The sequence below is a fragment of the Lissotriton helveticus genome, chromosome 2_1 (genome assembly GCF_964261635.1).
Source record: "Lissotriton helveticus chromosome 2_1, aLisHel1.1, whole genome shotgun sequence".
NCBI lineage: Eukaryota > Metazoa > Chordata > Amphibia > Caudata > Salamandridae > Lissotriton > Lissotriton helveticus.
In genome coordinates, this window is record NC_136059.1 from 1,244,542,825 (window position 1) to 1,244,564,076 (window position 21,252).

At 47.4% G+C, this 21,252-nt stretch overlaps 1 protein-coding gene across 1 annotated transcript in view; it reads right to left on the bottom strand.

Annotated features, from left to right (window-relative positions):
* LIN54 (lin-54 DREAM MuvB core complex component) overlaps positions 1-21,252 on the bottom strand; it is a 427,221-nt gene that overhangs the window by 263,411 nt on the left and 142,558 nt on the right. The window contains exon 3 of the mRNA XM_078676187.1: positions 7,941-8,064. Coding sequence (XP_078532313.1) covers positions 7,941-8,064 — 124 coding nt within the window. The remainder of the gene's footprint in view (positions 1-7,940; positions 8,065-21,252) is intronic.

Genomic DNA, 21,252 nt, shown 5'->3' on the forward strand with positions numbered 1-21,252 from the left:
CCATAGCATAGCTGCACAAACTTTTCAATCTGGCTCAGCGTGTCTGACAGCCCTGGAAACTTGAGTTGTGCCAGAATCACCTGCGAATCAGCTCCAAAGTCAGCCAACTTCAAGAGTGTGAGTGGCACAGTTGGTGCCACCTATGCACCTTGTCGGTGGAGTGGGAATGGCACAAAGGAGTGAAATTCCGCTTCAAATTCTTGTGTTTTTTTTTGCTTACACGACGATCTGGATTGCAATGAAGACTGGCTTCTAGAACCGCTTCTTTGACTCCAGGAAAGGAAGCCGGAACAGGATTGGAGTCGGACATGGAGCACAGTCTCCGCATGTCTTGGAGTCGTGGACAGACCCCAGACAACACAGGTATACCTGGTGGCGATCGGTCACAGACATCTGCTTGCGACAGTCCTTATAGGGATTAAAAACTGTGTTGGGGGTGACACTCCATGAACACTGTGATGAAAAATTTTGAAGAGGGGTCTCAGAGAGGAGAGAAGCTCTGGATATGCGTGGTGGCGAGGAAACAAAGGAATTTACATCAGTGCGCAGGAGGGGCACCTATATAGGCCCTGCACAATCACTTCCGGAGCAGACCGACAGTGCAGAGCGACAAAGCGTTACCTTCCAGGACGCAGAAGTACTATGGAAAGTTTTCAGATCCAGGCTGATGTCGGAGGAATATTCAAAAGCTGAGGAATATGCAGCTAGAAATCTCAGTCAGACCAGACAAAAAAAGTGACTCACTAGCCAGCTCTTCAGGAGCACCTGACAGGGTTTAAAATGAACTTTTTCACACGTATGTGGAGGGGCAAGACATTTTGAAATGCTTTTTGAGTTTAAGATTGCTAGTGACAGGTCATCAATGAGTTACTTACCCATAGATGGTACGGCAGTCCCTGGAAGGATGCTTTTTTAGGTCGAGCAGACCTGCATTCAAAGCGAAGCTTTGATTGCTGTCTGCTTCTAGACCTATTGTCAGCCGTATTTGGGAATGTGGAGAAGAGATGGGCACGAGCGCAGATTGCACCTCGTGGGCGCGCACGGCGCCGTGCCCATCTCTTGCCTCGGAAGCTCCAACACGCATGCGCATACCCAGAGACACACACACGAGCACCCATGCACGCACCCATACATACAGAGAACCCACCCCCGCCGTCGCATACACACACGCGCACACACACACACACACACACACTGCATACACACACGCTCCACCCCCCCTACCTCACCAGAGACACACACACACGAGCGCACATACACACACGCATACAGAGACACCTCCGCCGTCGCACACATACACACACACACACACGCGCGCACACATACACACACACGCGCCCCCCCCCCTCGCCCCCCGCTCCCGAATACAGTCCCACTTACCGCCAATCCGGTGTTCTGTAGCCTCCGCGGGGCTCTCCCTCGGGCATGGGAGCCCCGCGTCACCACTGCTACTCGGGCCAGGAACTCCGTGGGCGCTGATTCGCGCCCAAGACGGAAGTCCCGCCCCCACGCTAAGTTTCGTTTTCATGAGTGTGCGCGCACATCTTGTTATCACTTGTTGTGGGTTCCCGTGCGTCACTGCTTCTTTTGGTATGAAGAAGACTGGCTCGCGCACCCGAGACTGCAGCCAGCCAGCACTGAGCCGCAGATGAGTCCGTCATCAGAGAGGAGGGCTGGGTGATGCTGGTCAGGATGCCACCATGGCCATACCGGGTCAGGCCTGTGCTGGGTGATGTCATCAGGGGTCAGTGGGGTCACACAAGTGAGTTTATCAGGAGAGCGAGTTAAGACTTTTCCATCCGATCCCATGGGTTGCTGGGGGCAGCCAGGGACGGGAGGAGCGATGAACTGCCCTAAGAAGGAACCATGACTCTGCAATGACAAACAGCTACTTTTCATTTTGTTTCCTCTGTGATAGCTGATGCTTTACCATTGCCAAAATGCAAAAATAGCGTTTAACGTTGTTGTGGTGGTGGTGTCTGTTGAGGACTTCTTCACACAAAGTGTACTCTGCCTGGATTTTACAGTAGAAGAAACCCGGCTTTATCTAGTGTTTTTAATGCAGTCCCGCTTGCTTTGAGGTAAGGGTTCTGCATTATATATTTTTTTAATGAATAAACTTTTACTTAGCTGCTTGTTCCCGCATTACATCTGTTTCTTACCATCTGCACTGTGTGTTACCGGAGTGACTCCCAACCTTAACGCATGCAACGCATGCACAGCACCACCTTTGAGCAGCCCACCTCTGCACTGTATTGTCATATTTGTGAAGGCGAAGAATGTTTTGTGTTCTAAAGACCGAGATTAGCCCTTGTAAGCCATTCTAAAACACGAAGAAATAAAGGAGACATTGTATACATAATGCTGGTTGCCTTGTGCATTACTCATAAAATAAATATTATAACCACTGACAGACTTTGATGCTGCTGTGGAATTAGATCTCTCTTTCAATGTGATATTTTAAGCACTAACATTTCTTCAGAAACACGTAATATTATAATTGTATTATAATATGGTATTCCAACATTGTAGCTGTATATAGGAAAGTGGTGTAAAATCCAACAGGTAGAGAGCATTACGGACCACAACGAACTCTAAAAACATTAATACATTCAATAACAAATTATACAACATGCTGCGCGTGCACACGGCACTTGACTGTTTCATTGGTTTCCTGTTTTGAAATAGCTGAAACTTCCGTCGGTTTCTCGAGGAGCGTTTAAAAAAAAAAAAAAAAAAGGTCATGGGGTAATTTATCTTTCATTGGGATGTACCACTCTTTCTGCTGCTCTTCATGACGCTTTCAGTGCAGCCAGCCCTTTGATGTCCATTTATTGAACAGCAATTATCAATGTGTGCACACAAACTTTGGCTGCTGTGCATGCCTCGGCAACGTGCAGCTGGTTGTGATTCAATGTACGCAGGAAACTGTTATTCGTGATAATGTTTTATTGATATGTATTGTGCAACTTTTTTTCTTGTTCTCCAGGGTGGCCAGTTCTTGTGCAGCCTCCTAAGTTCCTTCCCTGTCTTTCTCGCCCCCCCTCAGCCGTCTTCTTCTCAGACTATTTTCCAATTTTCTCGGATGTCAGAGTTCTGTCTCTATCTATCTATCGCCCTCACTCTATCTGTCTATCTATCGCCCTCACTCTATCTATCTATCTATCTTTTGCCCTCACTCTATCTATCGCACTCACTCGATCTATCTATCTATCTAGCTATCTATCTGTCTATCTATCGCCCTCACTCTATCTGTCTATCGCACTCACTCTATCTATCGCCATCACTCTATCTATCTATCTATCTATTGATTGCCCTCACTATATCTATCTGTCTATCTATCTATCACCCTCTATCTATCTATCTTTGAAAAGATGGACAGCACCCTTCGTGAATAAATACACAGTTTGTGATAGAAAATGTCCCAATATTCGTTAAATTACGTGTAGCATAGTCATAGTTGTTTTCCCAATGAGTATATACACAAGAGACTTCAAAATGTCAATTTTCTTTCTTTTTATCTATCTATCTATCTATCGCCCTTACTATATCTATCGCAATCCCACTATCGATCTATCGCCCTCCCTCTAGCTATCTGTCACCCTCACTTTATCTATATATCGCACTCACTCTTTCTATCTGTCGCATCACCACAGCATCATTCAGCACCACCACAGCATCACTCAGGGGCACCACAACATCACTCAGAGCCACCACAGCATCAATCTGTGACTAAACATAATCTTCACAAAAGTTATTTACCAAAGTTTGAGCTATTGCCATTATAAATTACAATAACTTTTATTTACGTATTAATTATTTTAAAAAAGCCATTGTTGTTTGTAATATCAATACATCTAAGTCACATAAATACAACACATATTGCATTACAAATGCTATAGGTGTCACATTTGCGAAAGTTAAAACTATTGGCATTGTAAATGACAAAGCTATTAATTTAGCTATTTTCAAAACCAACACATAAATACAAAATTTGTCATTTACAATACCAATAGCTCAAACTTTCCTAATGCGAGACCTTTTGCATTGCAAATGCTTGTTGATAAGCATGTTAATTATGAGTGTATAAAGGACCTCTAATTAGATTGTGATAGCTGAAGCCAGCTCAATAACTGCAAAGGTTTGAAGACAGCAGATAGCGTTCCATTTGAGACCTGGATTCATGTTTTGAAGTGTGATTGGAACACGTTAATAAAAAGGGAAGGAGGCCAAGGATTTTCATTTCCTTAACCAGAAAACAATTCAGAGAAATGCGTTGCATTGCCCAACATGGTTAACAAAGGGCTGGAGCAGCATGGCTCTAACCCAAAGGGAGAGAAGAACAATTTGCCTATGTTAGCGCCTTATCTGGTAGAGATTCTCTTTAGTCACAGATTCCTTACCTCACAGGATCATCTGTGGGACAGCAGGACAGGTATATGGAAATATACATCCTGCAAGTCCAATTCCATTCAGTCTCCAGGGTAGACAGGAGTTGAGCGAACGTGAGCATTTTGAATTTTTCCTTTCTCAGGAAATAGTTGAGAGTGCACTAGAAAGTAGCTGGAATAGCAACCAACACTTACTTTTGATGTCGGCACCCTTGGCCAAAAGAGTCAGCACTTCCTGATGCAGCAGGGAGAAGTGGCCCTCCGTCAGCTAATCTGAGGATGGCAGCATGGGTTGTGGGGTTTCCATGAATGGAAGGGCGTAACCGTGCTGAAAAATTTGGAACACCCACCCATTTGACCAAAGTTCTAGACTGCCAGCGGAACAGGTGGTGCTTGATCCTGCCACCAACCAGTTGACTGTGATGTTGTGATGGCATATTAAAGGAGTATGGAGACTGAGGCTGCTGGGAGTTAGGGGGTGGAAGACAGGGCAGGCCTCTGGCTTTGGGTCCCACAAAGCCTGTGGAAGCCACATCCATTAAAGGACCGAGGAAGATCTCTGGCGTGGAGGCTGGTTGAAAATGGACGCGGCTGGTAGCTCCAAATCCAGCCCAGGAGTGGAAGGCGAAGGCAGAATGGTGCTGGCATGGTGCCATGGACAGTCCCAACCACCTTCTGTCTTAAAAGCACTCGAGCACTGAATCAGCCTTGTCACCAAATAGGTGAATGCCATTGAAGGGTATGTCCACAAGGGATGCCTCAAAATCCACAGAGAATCCAGTTGACCTCACCCAGGCGTGGCGACTAAGCAATTGCCTTACCTGGCGAGGCTGTTGTGCCCAGCCAACAGTGCATCGTGAACTTTGCTGTGCTGCTGCAATAGGCATTAGCCTGGGTCAGGATGGCTCGGGCCTCCTTCAACACCATGGGAAGCACCATGGCAACTGAGACCCATACTGTGTGGGAATACCGGCCCAAGAGGCACATGGTGTTCACTGACCACAGTGCAAGGCTGGTGAAAAACAAAATACTTTAGCCAAAGGTGTTCAGCCTCTTGGTTTCCCTATTCTGTGGTATGGTAGGGAGTGCCATTGGGTTAACTTTGGACGTGGAGGCCTGGACGACCAGGCTCTCCGGGGTGGGACGCTGAGTGTGGAATGCTGGATCCCCAGGGGCGAGGCGGCAAACCATTGTCCTTTGCAATTGCGCGCATGTGTACGGCTTCAGGACCTCAACCACCCTCTACACCACCATAGTAAATAAAGCATGTTCCTCAGTCGTCACATTAAGAGGAAAGATGAGGTCAGTGTGTGGTGAGGTGTCCAGACCAGTGGTATCAGCCAGTTCCTCATACCAGTTACCCTCAGCCAAGGGCTCTTTAAGGGGCCTCAGAATAATAATGATCCTCAGATCCACCCCAAACGTATTCTCCACTGGCCCTGTCAAAAAAGGGAAGCACTGTTTCCAACCCAGGTGATCTTGGTTGAGTTGGCGCAGGAGTCTATGTTGGACGATGCTGGTCTGGCCCCTTATCAGTTGGGAATGACAATTGGGTCAGCATCACCGGGAACTGCGCAACTGGACTGAACTCTGGTGAAAATTGTGGATATGCAAACAGAGCCTGTCCAGATCAAGGAAGGAATCCGAAGAGCCCAGCTAGCGTCAAGAGTCAACCCACCAGCAGAAATTCCGGAACCTGTGGTGCCCGAAGACGCTCCAGAGGGATTGAGTCGCCCAAATATGAGGTGCATAGCTTCATAAAATTCCTTCAGTTGGTTGGATATTTGCGAGAGGAACCTAGATTCCTTAAAGCAGATTAACCCAGACATCATGGGGTTTGTGCTGGAAGCTAGTAACAATGGGAGGAGGGTACCTGCCTTAAGAGATATAGAAGCTTATAGGGCTATGGCTGAAAAGTAAATATCTAAATCCTGAGGAGATTCTCCTTGGTTCCAATGGCTTAGTAGCCTGTGGAGAGGATATGGAATGTCAGAGTGCCAGAGTTGAGCTGTAGATCAATGGTAAGTCAGGCAATGTTGATGTAGGGGTGAGAGAATCAAGATGCTTGTCAATGACCTGAGTGGTCCTGGTTTAGTACTAGGAACCTACATGGAGTGGACTTCAGCTGTGTTGCTCAAAGTACAGACTGCACTTATGTCTCAGGAGGAGACGGGCACAGCCCAGATTTTCAAAGACCACAACAGGGCAGGCTCTAAGAAGGCAATGGCACCCACTGCCTGTGCTCCAGAATGAGACGAGAATGGATAACCCGAAGTGGACAAGGCATTGGAGTCTGGGTGACTACCAGAACTGCAGGGGTGATTTGCTGCAGGACAACCTATGCCGAAGGAATTTCGCAAGGCATAAGGGTGCCATACGCTTGTTGGACTTCGGATGGAAGCCCAGGAACACATAAGCAAAGAAGTGGTAAGAAGACATTATGCTGGCTGGGAGGATGGAGTGCTTTACTGTGAACCACTATATCCTGACATGGTCCTAGCAATAGGCTAGGGGTTCCACTAGTGCACAGGACCTACCTGTCATCACTGGCCCATGAAGTGCCCTTAAGAAGACACTTGGGCATTGGAAAGACCCAGGACAGGTGAGACATTCCTTTTTGCACAGATATACAGAGGGGTTCTGTAGAACCATGCCCACGTTTCAATTAAGTGGTAAGTCAGGAGATAAGAGCAAGGCACAGTTAACGTGAGGGGGTAGGAATAGACTTTTAGTCATTTGACTCCTCAGTATCGGGCAACAACCTCTAGGTATGCAAAGGCATTACATCTGAGGAGCATGAATGCAAAGGGTAGGGCTTAGGGCGCTTTCTCTTTTCTAAGGTTGGATATCCAAACACTGATTCCCAGCCATGGAACCATTTGAACTACTCATCTGCAAGAGATGTGGGATAAAACTGGTGTGACCTACACTTCTCCGCTACATACTATCCACAAACCAAAAGATAAGTGGAGAGATTAACAAGACCCTTCAGAGCATGAGGTTGTCTAGTAGAGTTCCCAACAGGACGAAGAGAGATCTTTTCCTGCTGTGTCTTTTATTGGTTTTCCGGTTAATTCCACAAAAGTGTGTGTGGGGCGTTACCAGATGATAGTGATTGGCCTTTCACAAGGATTTGAATGATAATCTTGCAGTTGAATGAGATACCTGCAATTTTGAGGGAGATTATTGTCCTCACATTAAAGGGTAGTATTTTGTTGTACTGTGTCTAGGCAAGCATTGAGCTCGGCACAATTTTTTTCAAGGTCCGAATGCCTTGCAAAGTTAACTGCAGCATTGAGGCATGAATCATCAACGGTTAAACATATGTAACAAAAAGAAATACACGCTCTGAAAACACAACTGTAAAAGGTGCAAAAAACACAAAAGAACTACATTACTTGATGGTATGATAAATTTAGCGCCATCAGTAAGCAACACAAACTTTCATAAGTTTAAGAATACTTTTGCTTTTCATTCCCGCAATAGGGCTCTTACATAAGCATATATTTTGGCAAGCCAAAACAGAAAGAACGCATTAAGGGCTACCACCTGAGAAGACGGAGGATACCGGTGTTGCTTGTCCCGATGTGACTGCTTTGCTATTTAAGGGTTTTGCGATTATCAATTTTGTGAAGACCGCACCCGACGAGGACACAGGAGTCTTCTTGGCAATCTGAAAGATTGGAATAAAAAAGACCATTATTTCACAAATGCATAATATCTGAGAAGATAAACAGTCATGAAACACCATGTTCCCACAGCAGATATCACACACATTTAAGGAACCACAAACAGAACTCTTACAGCACCCCTCAACTGCCCCATATCTCTTCAGATATCTGAAGAGTCAACATATACCCTGCTAGCTTGCACAACTACAGTAAAACACGTTTATCAACTTTGCATGGGTATGAGTACCAGCAAAAACAGATACCCCATTATTTATTTTATTTATTTATTTAAAGAGTTTTATATAGCGCTGGCTAGACCCGAAGGTATCAGAGCGCTTTACATGAGAATCAACAATGTAACAGAAAAAGATCAACAATTACACACTGCATCAAAAAATAGCCAATACAATTAGGAGAGGAGAGAAAGGAGAAAGAAAAGTAGTGGAGGGGGGCAGGGGAGGTGAGAAAGGGAGGATAAGGGAAGAGACAACAAGGAGAGACGAAAGGAGGTCTGTCTAAAGACAGACTGGGTAGGTGACGACCAAGGCGGGAATCCACGGTTCATCTCCCCTATAGCTAAACCAGGTAGCTCCATCGGGCATCAGACAAAATAGTTCAGTGTCAATACATTGAGAAACATGTATGAACGTCTTATTGAAGACATATTTAAATTTGAATGTCATGCTTTACTGTATAAGGAAACAAAAGCTTGGAAAGTACAATTGAGCAACTGAATTGTCATGCTGAGATCTTTAACTTTCCCAATCACAAGGGCTCATACTTAAACAAGCATTTACAATGCAATGGTTTTGCCTTTGTTAAAGTTAGAGCTATTGGCATTGCTCTTGACATTTTTATTTATGTTTTTTTAACATAAATAAATGGCATTGTCATTTACAATGCCAATAGCTTAATCTCTCGCAAATGCCACACACAAACACCCACAGAGAGCCCCCCCCACACACACACACACAGAGCCCTCCACACACACACCCACACAGAGCCCCCCACACACACAGCCACACAGAGCCCCTCACACAGAGCCCCCCCCACACACACCCACACAGAGCCCCCCACACACTGCGAGCCCCCCCACACACTGCGAGCCCCCCCACACACACTGCGAGCCTCCCCCACACACACTGCGAGCCTCCCCCACACACTGCGAGCCCCCCCCACACACTGCGAGCCCCCCCACACTGCGAGCCCCCCCACACACTGCGAGCCCCCCCCACACACTGCTAGCCCCCCCCCACACTGCGAGCCCCCCCCACACAGGAATGACTGGAGAAGGCCAGGCGGTGCGGCAAGGAAGGATGGTGGGGAGGGGCTTTTCTGCGTGGCCAGAGTCCAGTGGCAGTACATTTCTGGTCATGGGCCATTGAGCACAGCTCCCAGGGATCCAGCGACCGGACAGTCTCCACTGTGTAGGTAGGCAACAAGGCGCAGAGCAGGCACCAGGAAGGGCAGTCGGAAATAGCCAGTGCCCGCTTTGTCTGAGAAGGCCGCCTAGGAGCAAGATAGCAACGCAGCCCACGGCCAGCAGAGCAGGTAGGCCCCAGCAGAGCTGTAGGGGTCTCCCCCTAGACTACAGGAGCCGCACCTGGGGACGCCCGCCCCTACTCCCTGAACCACCTCTCCCAGGGCAAGGTGCCCCGCAACAGATGCTAGAAGAAAAGGGGCCCGGTGGTGTAGCAGCGCCGTAGGTACTGCGTCCCCGCCGGGACACCGGTTGGATAGTCATTTGATTCGAGTAGTGTGTATGGTGAGTGTCCCGGGCCTCAGGCACAGCAGTGGGCAGGGATATATTTCACGGTGCTCACAACTCTCCGCACCTAGACTCTGGTCAGTAGGCTCCTCCGTGGTCTGGCAGGGAGCAAGTTAGGGCCTGTGATGTGCCACGTTCGCCTGGTCCCGCCAGCTGTCCCTAGCCAGACACCTTGTGGCAGCAGGCCTTGATTAGGGTCTCTGCAATAGTCCGCTTGCCAACATTAAGCAGCATCGCAGTAACTGCTTCAGCTGCAGGGTGACTCCAAAGTCAAAACCGGCGACACAGGTGCTTCAGAGGTGTATTGGTTGCCAGGATTAATGTCGGATAAGGGGCAGCAGTGCGGTGCTTCGTGGCCTAGGGTGCATCCGCCATCTTGGACCTGCTAGCCAACACCCCGCCCCCCTTTCCTCCCACCTCCCACCTCGCCCCTTTCCCCACCTCCAAGGGGAACATTGCTGATAGTACAAAAGTGCCCTGCCTCCAGATATGGTTAAGTCCCAGCAAGTGGCACATAGGACAGACATGTTAAACAAGTGAGATAGGGGAAGAACCCGATATAGAAAGAGACGTACCTTGACGAATCAATTCTCCACATGATTTCATCTCACACAGCACTGAGAAAGTAACACCAAAGTCAAGCTGCGTGGCAAGAAACGAACGCCCACACACCAGATCAACAAGGCATAGGGATGCGACAGCAAAAGAGGGCAGTGGTGCCAGCCTAGATCGGAAATTCAACCCCTACACAGAATCCTTAAAACAAAGACACGGAGAGCGGGAGGGGGGCGGGAACGGGGCCGGAGACATGGAGAGCGGGAGGGGAGCGGGAGGGGGGCGGGAACGGGGCCGGAGACACACACCAAAGTGATGCTGCGTGGCAGGAAACGAACGCCCACACACCAGATCAACAAGGCATAGGGATGCGACAGCAAAAGAGGGAAGTGGTGCCAGCCTAGATCGGAAATTCAACCCCTTCACAGAAACACGTGAAACAAACATGAAAAAGACATGAGACAAGGGCAACAAAGACAACACCACGGAGTAACGGAAAACATGGAGAGGACATGACAGCCGACGAAAGCATTCCATTGACGGAAAACAAAGACAACTGCCACGCTCGGTGCAGGCTCCGGTCGCCCCGTTCTCGTCCTGGCTTTGCGGGCCTTCCTTCAGGCTCCCTCACTCCGGGAGCAGGCCGATCTTCCAGTCGGCTCCTACACTCACCGGGGGCAGGGGCAGATGCCTCGGAGCTCCGGCGACGGCTTCCTAGGAGCGGAGTCTTGCTTCGGGGGCTGGGCCAATCCCAGCGCGGCCCTGCGGCGAGCCTCCGCTGACGTCAGCGCTTCCTGGGCTAATCAGGACGCGACTTCCTTGTCGAGCCCTCCGCCAAGGCCCAATCAGGGCGCGGCTTTCCCGGGTCATCCGCCAATCAGCAGGCGGACCCTTCGGTGCAGTCTTCGTACCAGGCTTCGAATCTCATACCAGGGAAACACTGAAATAAGCGTGTATAGTGTCACAAAAGAACTGAGTGTTCGGTTTCCTATAGCCAGCTGATGTACTTGTGGGGGCATATATATATATATAACAAGAATGTGCCCCGGGCTCACGGAGAGCGGGAGGGGGGACGGGCACACGGAGGGGGGGAGGGGGGACGGCGGGAGGGGGGACACGGAGGAAGGCAGGACCACACGGAGAGCGGGAGGGGGGAGAGCGGGAGGGGGGACGGCGGGAGGAGGGACACGGAGGAAGGCAGGACAGCAGCAAGCACGGCCCGGCCGGACCAGATTCGGGGGCGTTCCCGGCTTTTGGCTGACGTAGCATGATGTAGCCAAAAGCCAAAAATTCTCGGGAACGCCCCCGAATCTGGTCCTGCATTGATGGACAGGCCAGTCTTCCAATGGCTAGCCTCCATTTATGGAGCTAACCAATGGATGACGGGGCGGATTCCAACCCCTATACTATACTCATTACGTTTTTTCTAGCGGGCTAGGCAAAACCTAAAAATGGGGTGAGGTTAGGTGAAACGTTCAGTGTCCCTTCCTGGACCTTTGCAAAGCCAGGCAGCATTTTGTATTGCCAATGGATCTAAGGGGAGTTAACAGACACTTTTGGGGGGACAGTCACTAGCATGTACGCTCCCAAACAATCCTCTTGTTTTTTTATCAGGGCTCTTGCTCACTGTGGTTTCCCTCACAGCATGTTTCATTATCGAGTTATTTCCCTGAATCATAGAGGTATCTGGATGAGCTTAACCGTGAAACTCGAGGGATCTCTTTATTGTCTACTGGAGGGATCTATCATTAAAATTGCCTCTGGGTGTCCTACAATATCACTCCATGTTTTGAACGAGCTTATGGCCTCCCTGCCAAGGTTAAAACCAAGGGTTGATGGTAATGTGGGAAATAATCTATTCCTGCATCTAAGGTCTACATATTTCGGCCTACTGGTTGATTGCCTTTCATCAGGATCGAGTAGTCCAAAACCTACTTGCAACTGCATTTGAAATTATTTAAGCTGTGCCCCATACTCAGTGCCACATCCTTTACAACGAGTTCTGAGGTTAAGAGAAAAAAGATATTCATATTGCTAGCCATCACAGCTATTATTCGGTTTTCTGCGACTTATCAAGTGAACACTGCAACAAAAATGTTTGTACCATGTGGAATACACCATGCTCTCTCATTTAGTATTTGTTCTGAAAGGCTACTACTTACTCAAATGGAATATGCTGATGTAATGCAATCGTTCGTAGCATGACGTGTCTGTGTATCCCAAAACGTTTTTTTTTTTTTTTAAAGTAACCCGGGTGCCGATTCAACCTTTGTGAATTTGCAGCATGCAGATGCAGAGCCAGAACGCACAAAAGCTTTCGTATTTTCTTGTGTCGGGCTGCATAGGAATGTTGGGAGGTATCGACCTTTTATTCACACACTGCAGAGAGAACCCAAGGTAAACCAATGTAGTTAAGTTTGTTTAAAAAAAGGAAAATATAGGCTGAGGTGTGTTACTATACAGCTCCTCCTAATTGGGACATACTTCATCAAAGGTCTCATCTCCGTGTTATTTCTTGGTCCGTGGCGTCTTCCGGGTCACGTGACTCCCTCTGCCCCAGTCATACCATATAACGACGCAAACCAACATCTTTCGATTTCAAACCTGCCAACTCGCACGGAGCCACCGTGCGCCTCACGATTTCGATTCCTTTTACACGGCCCAAAGCCCCGCCCCGCCCCTACCTTGATAGCCAGCCACACCCCCGCAGAAGCACTTTGAGCTTCAGAGGTAATTGGACTTAAAGATCTGCCCCCTCGTCTCACACGGCGAATTTTATTAGGAGTTTGGATGGTCTGTGATTATGTTGCCTCTCTGCGTTTTTAGCCGAAATGAGTTATTATTGCTGTAGTTAGTGGGTGATTTACTTATTTATTGTCATTTACTAGAGCACTGAGATAATTACTTATAACACCTCTGCAGTTACTTCCTTTGATAAGCACTTTGCACAGTAATTCCTCACATATGTTAATCAATACGTCTAAGTATGGGTTGTATACCAGAAACATTCCATTTGTTGCACTTACATTGTTTGTATCTCACCATACATCATTTATCACAAAACTGCTGTCCTGGTCAATTGCTCTTTTTATCTTCAGTGGTTGCTAGCTTCGTGATTGACCACTAAAGGTGCTAGCAGCAGGACCACTCTTTATCTGTTCATAGAGACCCGTGGAATATCCTCGCTCATGCCCTGGATATGGGTGTAGAGGTGGTGAATCCACCTTTGCTTCCTCTCAAATAGTACTCTTTCAGGGTTCCTTATGTTTCCATCCAGTTGTGGTGTGGACTTATGGTGGTGAAGCACTTTTTTCGCTGCAAAGTATATCTTTTTTTTCAACGATGGGCTGGTGTTTGCTTTCCGCTTTATGAATGCAGCAGCAGGAAGTGCATCTCTTGCTTTGGTGCAGGATTGTTCTCTCTTTTTTTTTTTCCTTCAAGAAATTGGACGTTTTTTTATTAAAGCATTAATAAGCTACACTCTGATCAGCATTCACCGGGGGCAGGGGCAGATGCCTCGGAGCTCCGGCGATGGCTTCCTAGGAGCGGAGTCTTGCTTCGGGGGCTGGGCCAATCCCAGCGCGGCCCTTCGGCGAGCCTCCGCTGACGTCAGCGCTTCCTGGGCCAATCAGGACGCGACTTCCTCGTCGAGCCCTCCGCCAAGGCCCAATCAGTGCGCGGCTTTCCCGGGTCAGCCGCCAATCAGCAGGCGGACCCTTCGGTGCAGTCTTCGTACCAGGCTTCGAATCTCATACCAGGGAAACACTGAAATAAGCGTGTATAGTGTCACAAAAGAACTGAGTGTTCGGTTTCCTATAGCCAGCTGATGTACTTGTGGGGGCATATATATATAACAAGAATGTGCCCCGGGCTCACGGAGAGCGGGGACGGGCACACGGAGGGGGGGAGGGGGGACGGCGGGAGGAGGGACACGGAGGAAGGCAGGACAGCAGCAAGCACGGCCCGGCCGGACCAGATTCGGGGGCGTTCCCGGCTTTTGGCTGACGTCGCGTGACGTAGCCAAAAGGGAAAAATTCTCGGGAACGCCCCCGAATCTGGTCTGGGATTGACAGACAGAGCCCTCTACCAATGGCTAGCCTCCATTTATGGAGCTAGCCAATGGGAGGAGGGGGCAGATGCCCGACCCCACATAGAGGATTAGAGGATATCATTAGATTTTGCTAGCGCATGCGTACTTCGTACGCATGCATCGCTAGTCAAAACCTAAAAATGGTTTCCCGTACTTCGTTCAACGCAATGTTAAGGGTTTCTTTGAACTCAATATAGTTTCACTATGCCTTAAAAAGTGGTACATGGGACAACTCTAAAAATATCTGTCAATGCCTATCACTAGCAGCTTTAAGAGCGTTTATTTCAGTCTTGGCCATGCTAAGTTTAGGGAGGACTCACATATTCCTATCTCAAACAATTGTATTCATAGTTCCTGAAATGAAAACAATTCAGGGCTACAGTTGCTCCTGGCTTATAAACCTATGAAATCAGTTTGGTGATCTGTGCATATAATCTCTTCATTAACATAGTACCATCAATGCAGGTCCTACTTATAAAAGAAATCAATAAAATGCAACATAAAGGGGATATAAACTGGTCTTTACAGAAAGCTTTGTTCAAATGATACCTGGGGCAATGAGAATAAGGCAATCCAAGTTAGCAAACAGAAAATATCACAGCTAATCAAATAATCAACAACACCTTTGATCGTAGCAGTGTAAAGCTGATAGCATATATTTTATTTCAATTAGAACCCTTCTAGCAAAAAAAAACATTTTTCACAGTGTTACAGCGCCCTACTATAGACAGGTGTTGTTTGTTCATCTTACCAAAGTCCTGCTTCCCCTTCTGAATAACTGGGGTAAGTCACAGCTCAATAATTTGATCCAACTCTGGTGTTAGGGTTACTCCCAGGTATATTGCTGAATTTGTTACCCATGCATCATCTAGTTTTACTAGCCTATTTCCTACTCCTTGTGTTCTATGCAGATTTAATGCATAACCAGATATTTCCCTAAATGCCAAAGCTACTTTTTTAATTTTCACCAGTGCTAAACTAGGATCATGGGTTACTACTGCTAGATCATTATCATAGCTCAGTAGTTCGGTATTGTGCCCCTGAAAACACATAGGTTAGCCTCAATCTTCCAGATCAGGGGATCAATATAGCATGCAAATAATAGCAGAGAACATGGACATCCCTCGCTTGTCCCCCTTTTGATCCATAACTGATCCGACTGCCCCCCTCCCCCCATCAACTGCAGTCGGGCTATAAGGGCAGTATACATTACCTGTATAGCGTCTATGAAACTCTTTTCCCACACTGAACCTTTCCAGCACAGCCCATAAATAACCCCAGGAGACCCTATCGAGCGCTTTTTCAGCATCCAACAAAATTAACGCCAGAGGCTCTTCTGCGATCGAGGAAGCATCTAATAGTGTTATAGCTCTCCTAATACTATCAGTGGTTCCTCTTCCTGGAATGAAGCTGTGTTGTCTGGGGGAGATCACTTTTCCTACAATCGGACTCAACTGCCTGGCTAAAACTTAGGAATATATTTTGGCGTCACTATTTATCAGTGTAATAGGTCTATAAGACCCAGGGTCCGTCAATGGTTTCCCGTTTTTTAAGAATACAGTTTTATTGGCCCTGGCCCACGACTCGGAAGCAGGTTGCCTCTTCGGAACCTGGCATAATGTATTAATGAGATCGGGCTCTAAAGTAGTGAAAAATACTTTAATTCAAGTGGGATCCGATCGGGTCCCACCGTGTTCCCTGAGGGGAGGCCCCTAAGGGCCCTATACATTTCTTCCTCCGTAAATGGGCAATCTAATAACTCACGATCTTCGAGAGAGAACTTCTCTAACTGGATAGAATCCAAATAGTTCCTTGTGTTTTCTTCATTAAAAAACCCTTGTTGCTAGAGGCCTGGGAAAGAGACCTTGACTGGTGTATGTTTAGAGAGAAGAAGGTCTATGTCGCCAGGGGATGCCCCAAAAAATGGGCCCGTATATGGAGCCACTCGAATAGCCACCGTGGGGATATTTGCACGCCGCCGGATTGTTCTGAATTGAATGTTCCCCTTTCTACGTGATGGTCCCCTTCTAAGTCAGATTTGTAATTTCCTCCTATATATGCCTTTACAGCATGTTGATTGATGGTGCCTTCTGCATCGTTTATTTCTACCGATGTTTCTTTAATAAAAAGAATTATAAAAAAAAATTTTAAACCCTTGTTGCTAAGTTTTTCGTAAAATTCCCGGAATACTTCACGAACTCCAGCTGAGTCAGTAACTAGGTCTCCCTTGCAGTTTTTTATCTCCACGAACTCACCACAGACTGTATTCTGTATTGTCCTTACCACTAGTAGATGCCCCACTCTCTCGCTATATTCATGGCATACCTGTCACCAAGCGATACCTGGCATACCTGTCACCAAGCGATAAACTTCACTGCTCTAGCCGCAGAATGTCACTGGATAGCAGCTTTGGCTAGCGCAAGTTTATATTTTCAATATCTAGACCCGCCGCAATGAAACCTTCAAGCTCCTCCTAAATATCCCCCAAATCTTTATATTGCTCACTCAATTGATGTTCCTGTGTGCTTTTTGTTGGTTCAGTCTGAAACTGAACATCCCCCCACTAACACTAGCCTTAAAGGCATCCCATGAAATGCCAATCCCTGTGCTACATCTATTACGCTCCCAAAAATCTAACATCCATTTGCTCATATGAGCGATACAGTTCTGGTCAGCCAACAAGCAAGCCCCTTTCTAAGGACCAACTTTGCGCTATTCTTGGGACCACTAAATTAGAGACCTCTACAACCAATGGGTTGTAGTCCGACATAACTCGGGGAAATTGTTCGATTTTAGATTTTGTTACCAAATTGTGAGAGACCAAAAAAATAAGCATGTGACTTGTGAGCAGCCAAAATAATATTAATAATAATAATGAAGTTTATAAAGCGCAACAGCTACCTCCATAACAGAGGTGTCCCGGCGCTCAAGTAGCAAGCAACGCATGCACAATAGTTTCGGAAGCTGGGGGGGACCACAAGCCGAGCTGTGGTGAACTCACCTGTGTCAGGAATGCGCTGCTCAGGCTTCCGTCAGGGCGGTGCCTGCAGAGTATAGCGCCTCGGGTTACAGCTCTCTGCCACCCTAATGCTGGTAGTGTCTTTATGAACCTCCCCGCCTGTCAGCATGTGCTCACTGTTGTCCCGTCCCAATCTGTGGTGTCTCACTGCAGCGACAGAGCTGCGACGGATCTTCTGTAGTGTCATTCTCAATAGTGCCTCGAAGACAGCCTTCCTTCCAGAGCTCGTCTCGCTGAGCTGGTGCTTACTGGTGCTTAGAAACATAGAAGTGAAAATGGAGAGGGACGGCCAGGCTCACGCTCCTTCCTGCTCTATACTCGGATACCTGCTTGGTCTCCAGCTCGCTTCCACTGCCCTCATCACCTCTGACCTCCCCCGCTGCTCCTGGGGTGGGCACTCAGGAATGGCAAAGTGTGGCACACCGCGCTATAAAAATATATATATATCAGCAATATTATTATTTAAATATAAGATCCTCCCTGTTTTAAAACAGTTGACTGGACTGAATGTAGGCTGTCTTTTTTTTTTTTGAACAGATGAATTTAAATGATGGCTTTCTATGTAATAAAACCTCACTACCCCAGTGCTTAACTGACCGCATCCCTCTGCCAGCCATCTCATTTCGTCGGCTGGAATGTTTATAATATCGGGCCCGCATTGTGCTGAAATCGCTCAGAGATGGTAATACAGTTCCTCGTGTGGGCGTTATGGTCCGTAAAGGGAGGCCCAGCAGCTGACGCACGTCCGCTCAAATATAACTCTCTGACTGACAGCTGCGCAGAGCTGATTCTGCGAACGCAGATTAGAAGTGCATGGAATGTGTAAAGTGTGCCCCACGCTAGTGCTGTATTCTGTTCAACAAGCGACGCATCTGCGGCACGTCCCCTGCTGTATTTCAGACTTTGTCAGAGCCAACGGCTACACAAACATATCCAGAAGACAAAGAAAAGATTTGTATGCAAATTAGAATTATCTGCCCTATCGGATTGTAAATTGAGGTGTTTCAACTGGTGAAAAACAGAGTTTAAGCATGCAGGATCTCGCGCGAAACAGAGCTGAAGGCACAACATGTCGCGGAGCAAGCAGTGTACCGAGCCCGGGAGGCAGCAGAGCTCGGGGGAGGAGGAGGGGCAGGCGGTGACCCCACTGCAGCGGCTCGGATGGAAGCGAGACTGTGTGCCATTCTCTCTCCTCATAAACAGAGGCGTGTGATCCGTCCCCATAGGCCCAATCAGAGAGCCGGAGTGGCGCGTGCTCCAGCCATGAAGGCAGCATGATGGAGCCTCTGATAACAAATCTTTTACGACAAAAGGAAAGCAGGCCATCGTGTCTGGAGGGGCGATCCAACAAGCGGACAGGGCGTCAACCAAAACCCCTCCTTTTCAATGGGACGCCAGCGTTTACCATAAACGCTGACGCTACCCAATGAAAAGGAGGGGCGGGGCTTACAGTACCCTTTTTCTAACAATATCTCTCACAGAGGCGTGATTCGCTGCTCCGCCCACGCAAGACCTAAACAGAGGAATCTCCGCCCCTCTCAAAGAGGAGTCCGGTTTCACTGTAGCTTCGGGTGCTGAAAAGGAGTCAGACCTTTTGAATTTCATTTTCAAAAAAACTAGAGATGTCTTCACACAGGACTAGAGAGGGTTGCACTTCGGTCTCAATTGCTTTGGGCTTGAAGAAGGTTTGAACTACTTTAAACACCTCTTTGCTGGAATGATCTGCCTTGTGGATACAACAAACAATGGCATTTCTACCTGGATCCAGTGCTCTAAGATGATGCCATACGTCCACTAGCCCGTTATCCTTAATTAAATATGTCAATGATTTAAAAACTCTAGGTTTACGACCAACATATTTGTCTGTACTAACATTTCACAGCCCGCAAATCCCATTAATATTCAAATCGCCACACAGTAATAACGGGGGAGGCGATACTGCAAATTCTGTGCTTAAAAAAATCAAATATTGCAGGGCCATCCTGACCTGGCTTGGCAATTCGGGCTTGACTGTTCCCATGAAGCACAGGGTCAAGACTGATTTGTAAATAGCTTGGTCTGAACTGAGGTGGCGAAGTGAGCTAAAGAATGATGATGGATTCAACCCAGATCTGTGACTGGGGGTGAGTGTCTGAAAGGTTTCTGCACTCCGTTCATCATCTACTTGGGTTAGCTTTGTTCGCCCTAAGTTGGAAGGTTATGCCCAGACTTGGGTCCCTTGCTCACTTTGCCACTGGATCAAGCTAGCCTGGCTGATGAAGGGTGTTCCCCAGAAACCGGTCCCAGGATGCTTGTTTCCGGTTCAGGGAAGACCCGGCTTGGCAATTCGGGCTGGACTGCTCCCAGGAGGTACAGGGTCAAGACTGATTTGCATATAGCTGGGTCTGTACTGAGGTGGCGAAGTGAGCTAAAGAATGATGATGGATTCAACCCAGATCTGAGACTGGGGGTGAAGGTCTGAAAAATTTCAGCACTCCGTCCATCATCTCCTTGTGTTTGCCATCAATTGTAGACCCATATACTGAACACATCGTAAAGATACCATTAGAATTGTAGAATTCCACAATAGCCCATTGCGCAGGTTTATCAGTCAGGCACCTTTTAAAGCGAAGTTCTGTTTTTTTCGTCCTAAAATAGCCACCCCTCTTGTTCAAGTTTCTTGTGTAGTATAAGCTATCATGGGTAAACTTTAACTGCTCTAGTAATTTCTTCCTAGAGTCCTCCACATGAGTTTCCTGCAAGCAGAGGATATTGGCCCACAAAATGTTTTAGATCCTCGACAACCTTACGACTTTTGCCATCATTATTTAAACCACATATGTTCACTGTTGAGACTCGGAGTTTCATCCTATTAGTCATCTTATAATTTTCAATGCCACTATATCTACAGACTTAAAAATATCCTCCCAATCCAGCCACTGAAGTCAATCCCACGTCCTTTCAATAAAGAATTATTTGAATCTCCTCATGCAAAATACTTCTTTCCACCTTCAAACACCCCCTTGTGCCCCCCTCCCACCTTGGCCCAACCACCCCTCCTCCCCTCCCATCCTCATCCCCCAACAGCTTCCTACCACCCAAACGTCACCACCTCCCAACTGTCCCACGCCCCCATCTCTAGTGACAGGGGAGATAGATGCCCTAGATGTGCAGAGGAGAAAGCAGGCTTTTTTGCATTTGGCATGGGATTGTCCAATGGTCCAACAGTTTTGGGTGGAGGTGGTAGGAAGTATTTTTGCAGCCACAGGTCTTCGGATACTGCCCGTATTGGAACTCAACACCATGCCCGGTTCCTCCCTTACTATAATATCATTGCAAATTATTATTTTTTTGTTTCTCCCCATTGTACCTTTTCCTCCAGCTGCTGCCCTTTGTCCTAAATGTCAGTCAACGATAAGTCTACATATGCAGATTTGATTTGTTTTTTATTTGTAACATGTGAACTGAAAAAGAAAGTTTATAAAAAAAACTCTCCCACGCCCCACAAAGCTCCCACTCCTCCTACCCTGCTCAGAGACACCAGCTGCAACGTATACGCAAATGCAAAGACAGATACACACCCATATGAAGATAAATCTTATCCATACCCTCACATCAGACTACCTCCCTCTAAGGGCAATCAATTAGAACAATCCCCAATAGAAATCCATGTTCGTCTTCATTCCTAAGGAAAAGCAAGCGACCAAGACACAAATAACGAGAACATACAACTATATAGATAAAGGACCTTTTAGACTACTCACATTTCTTTAGCTAGT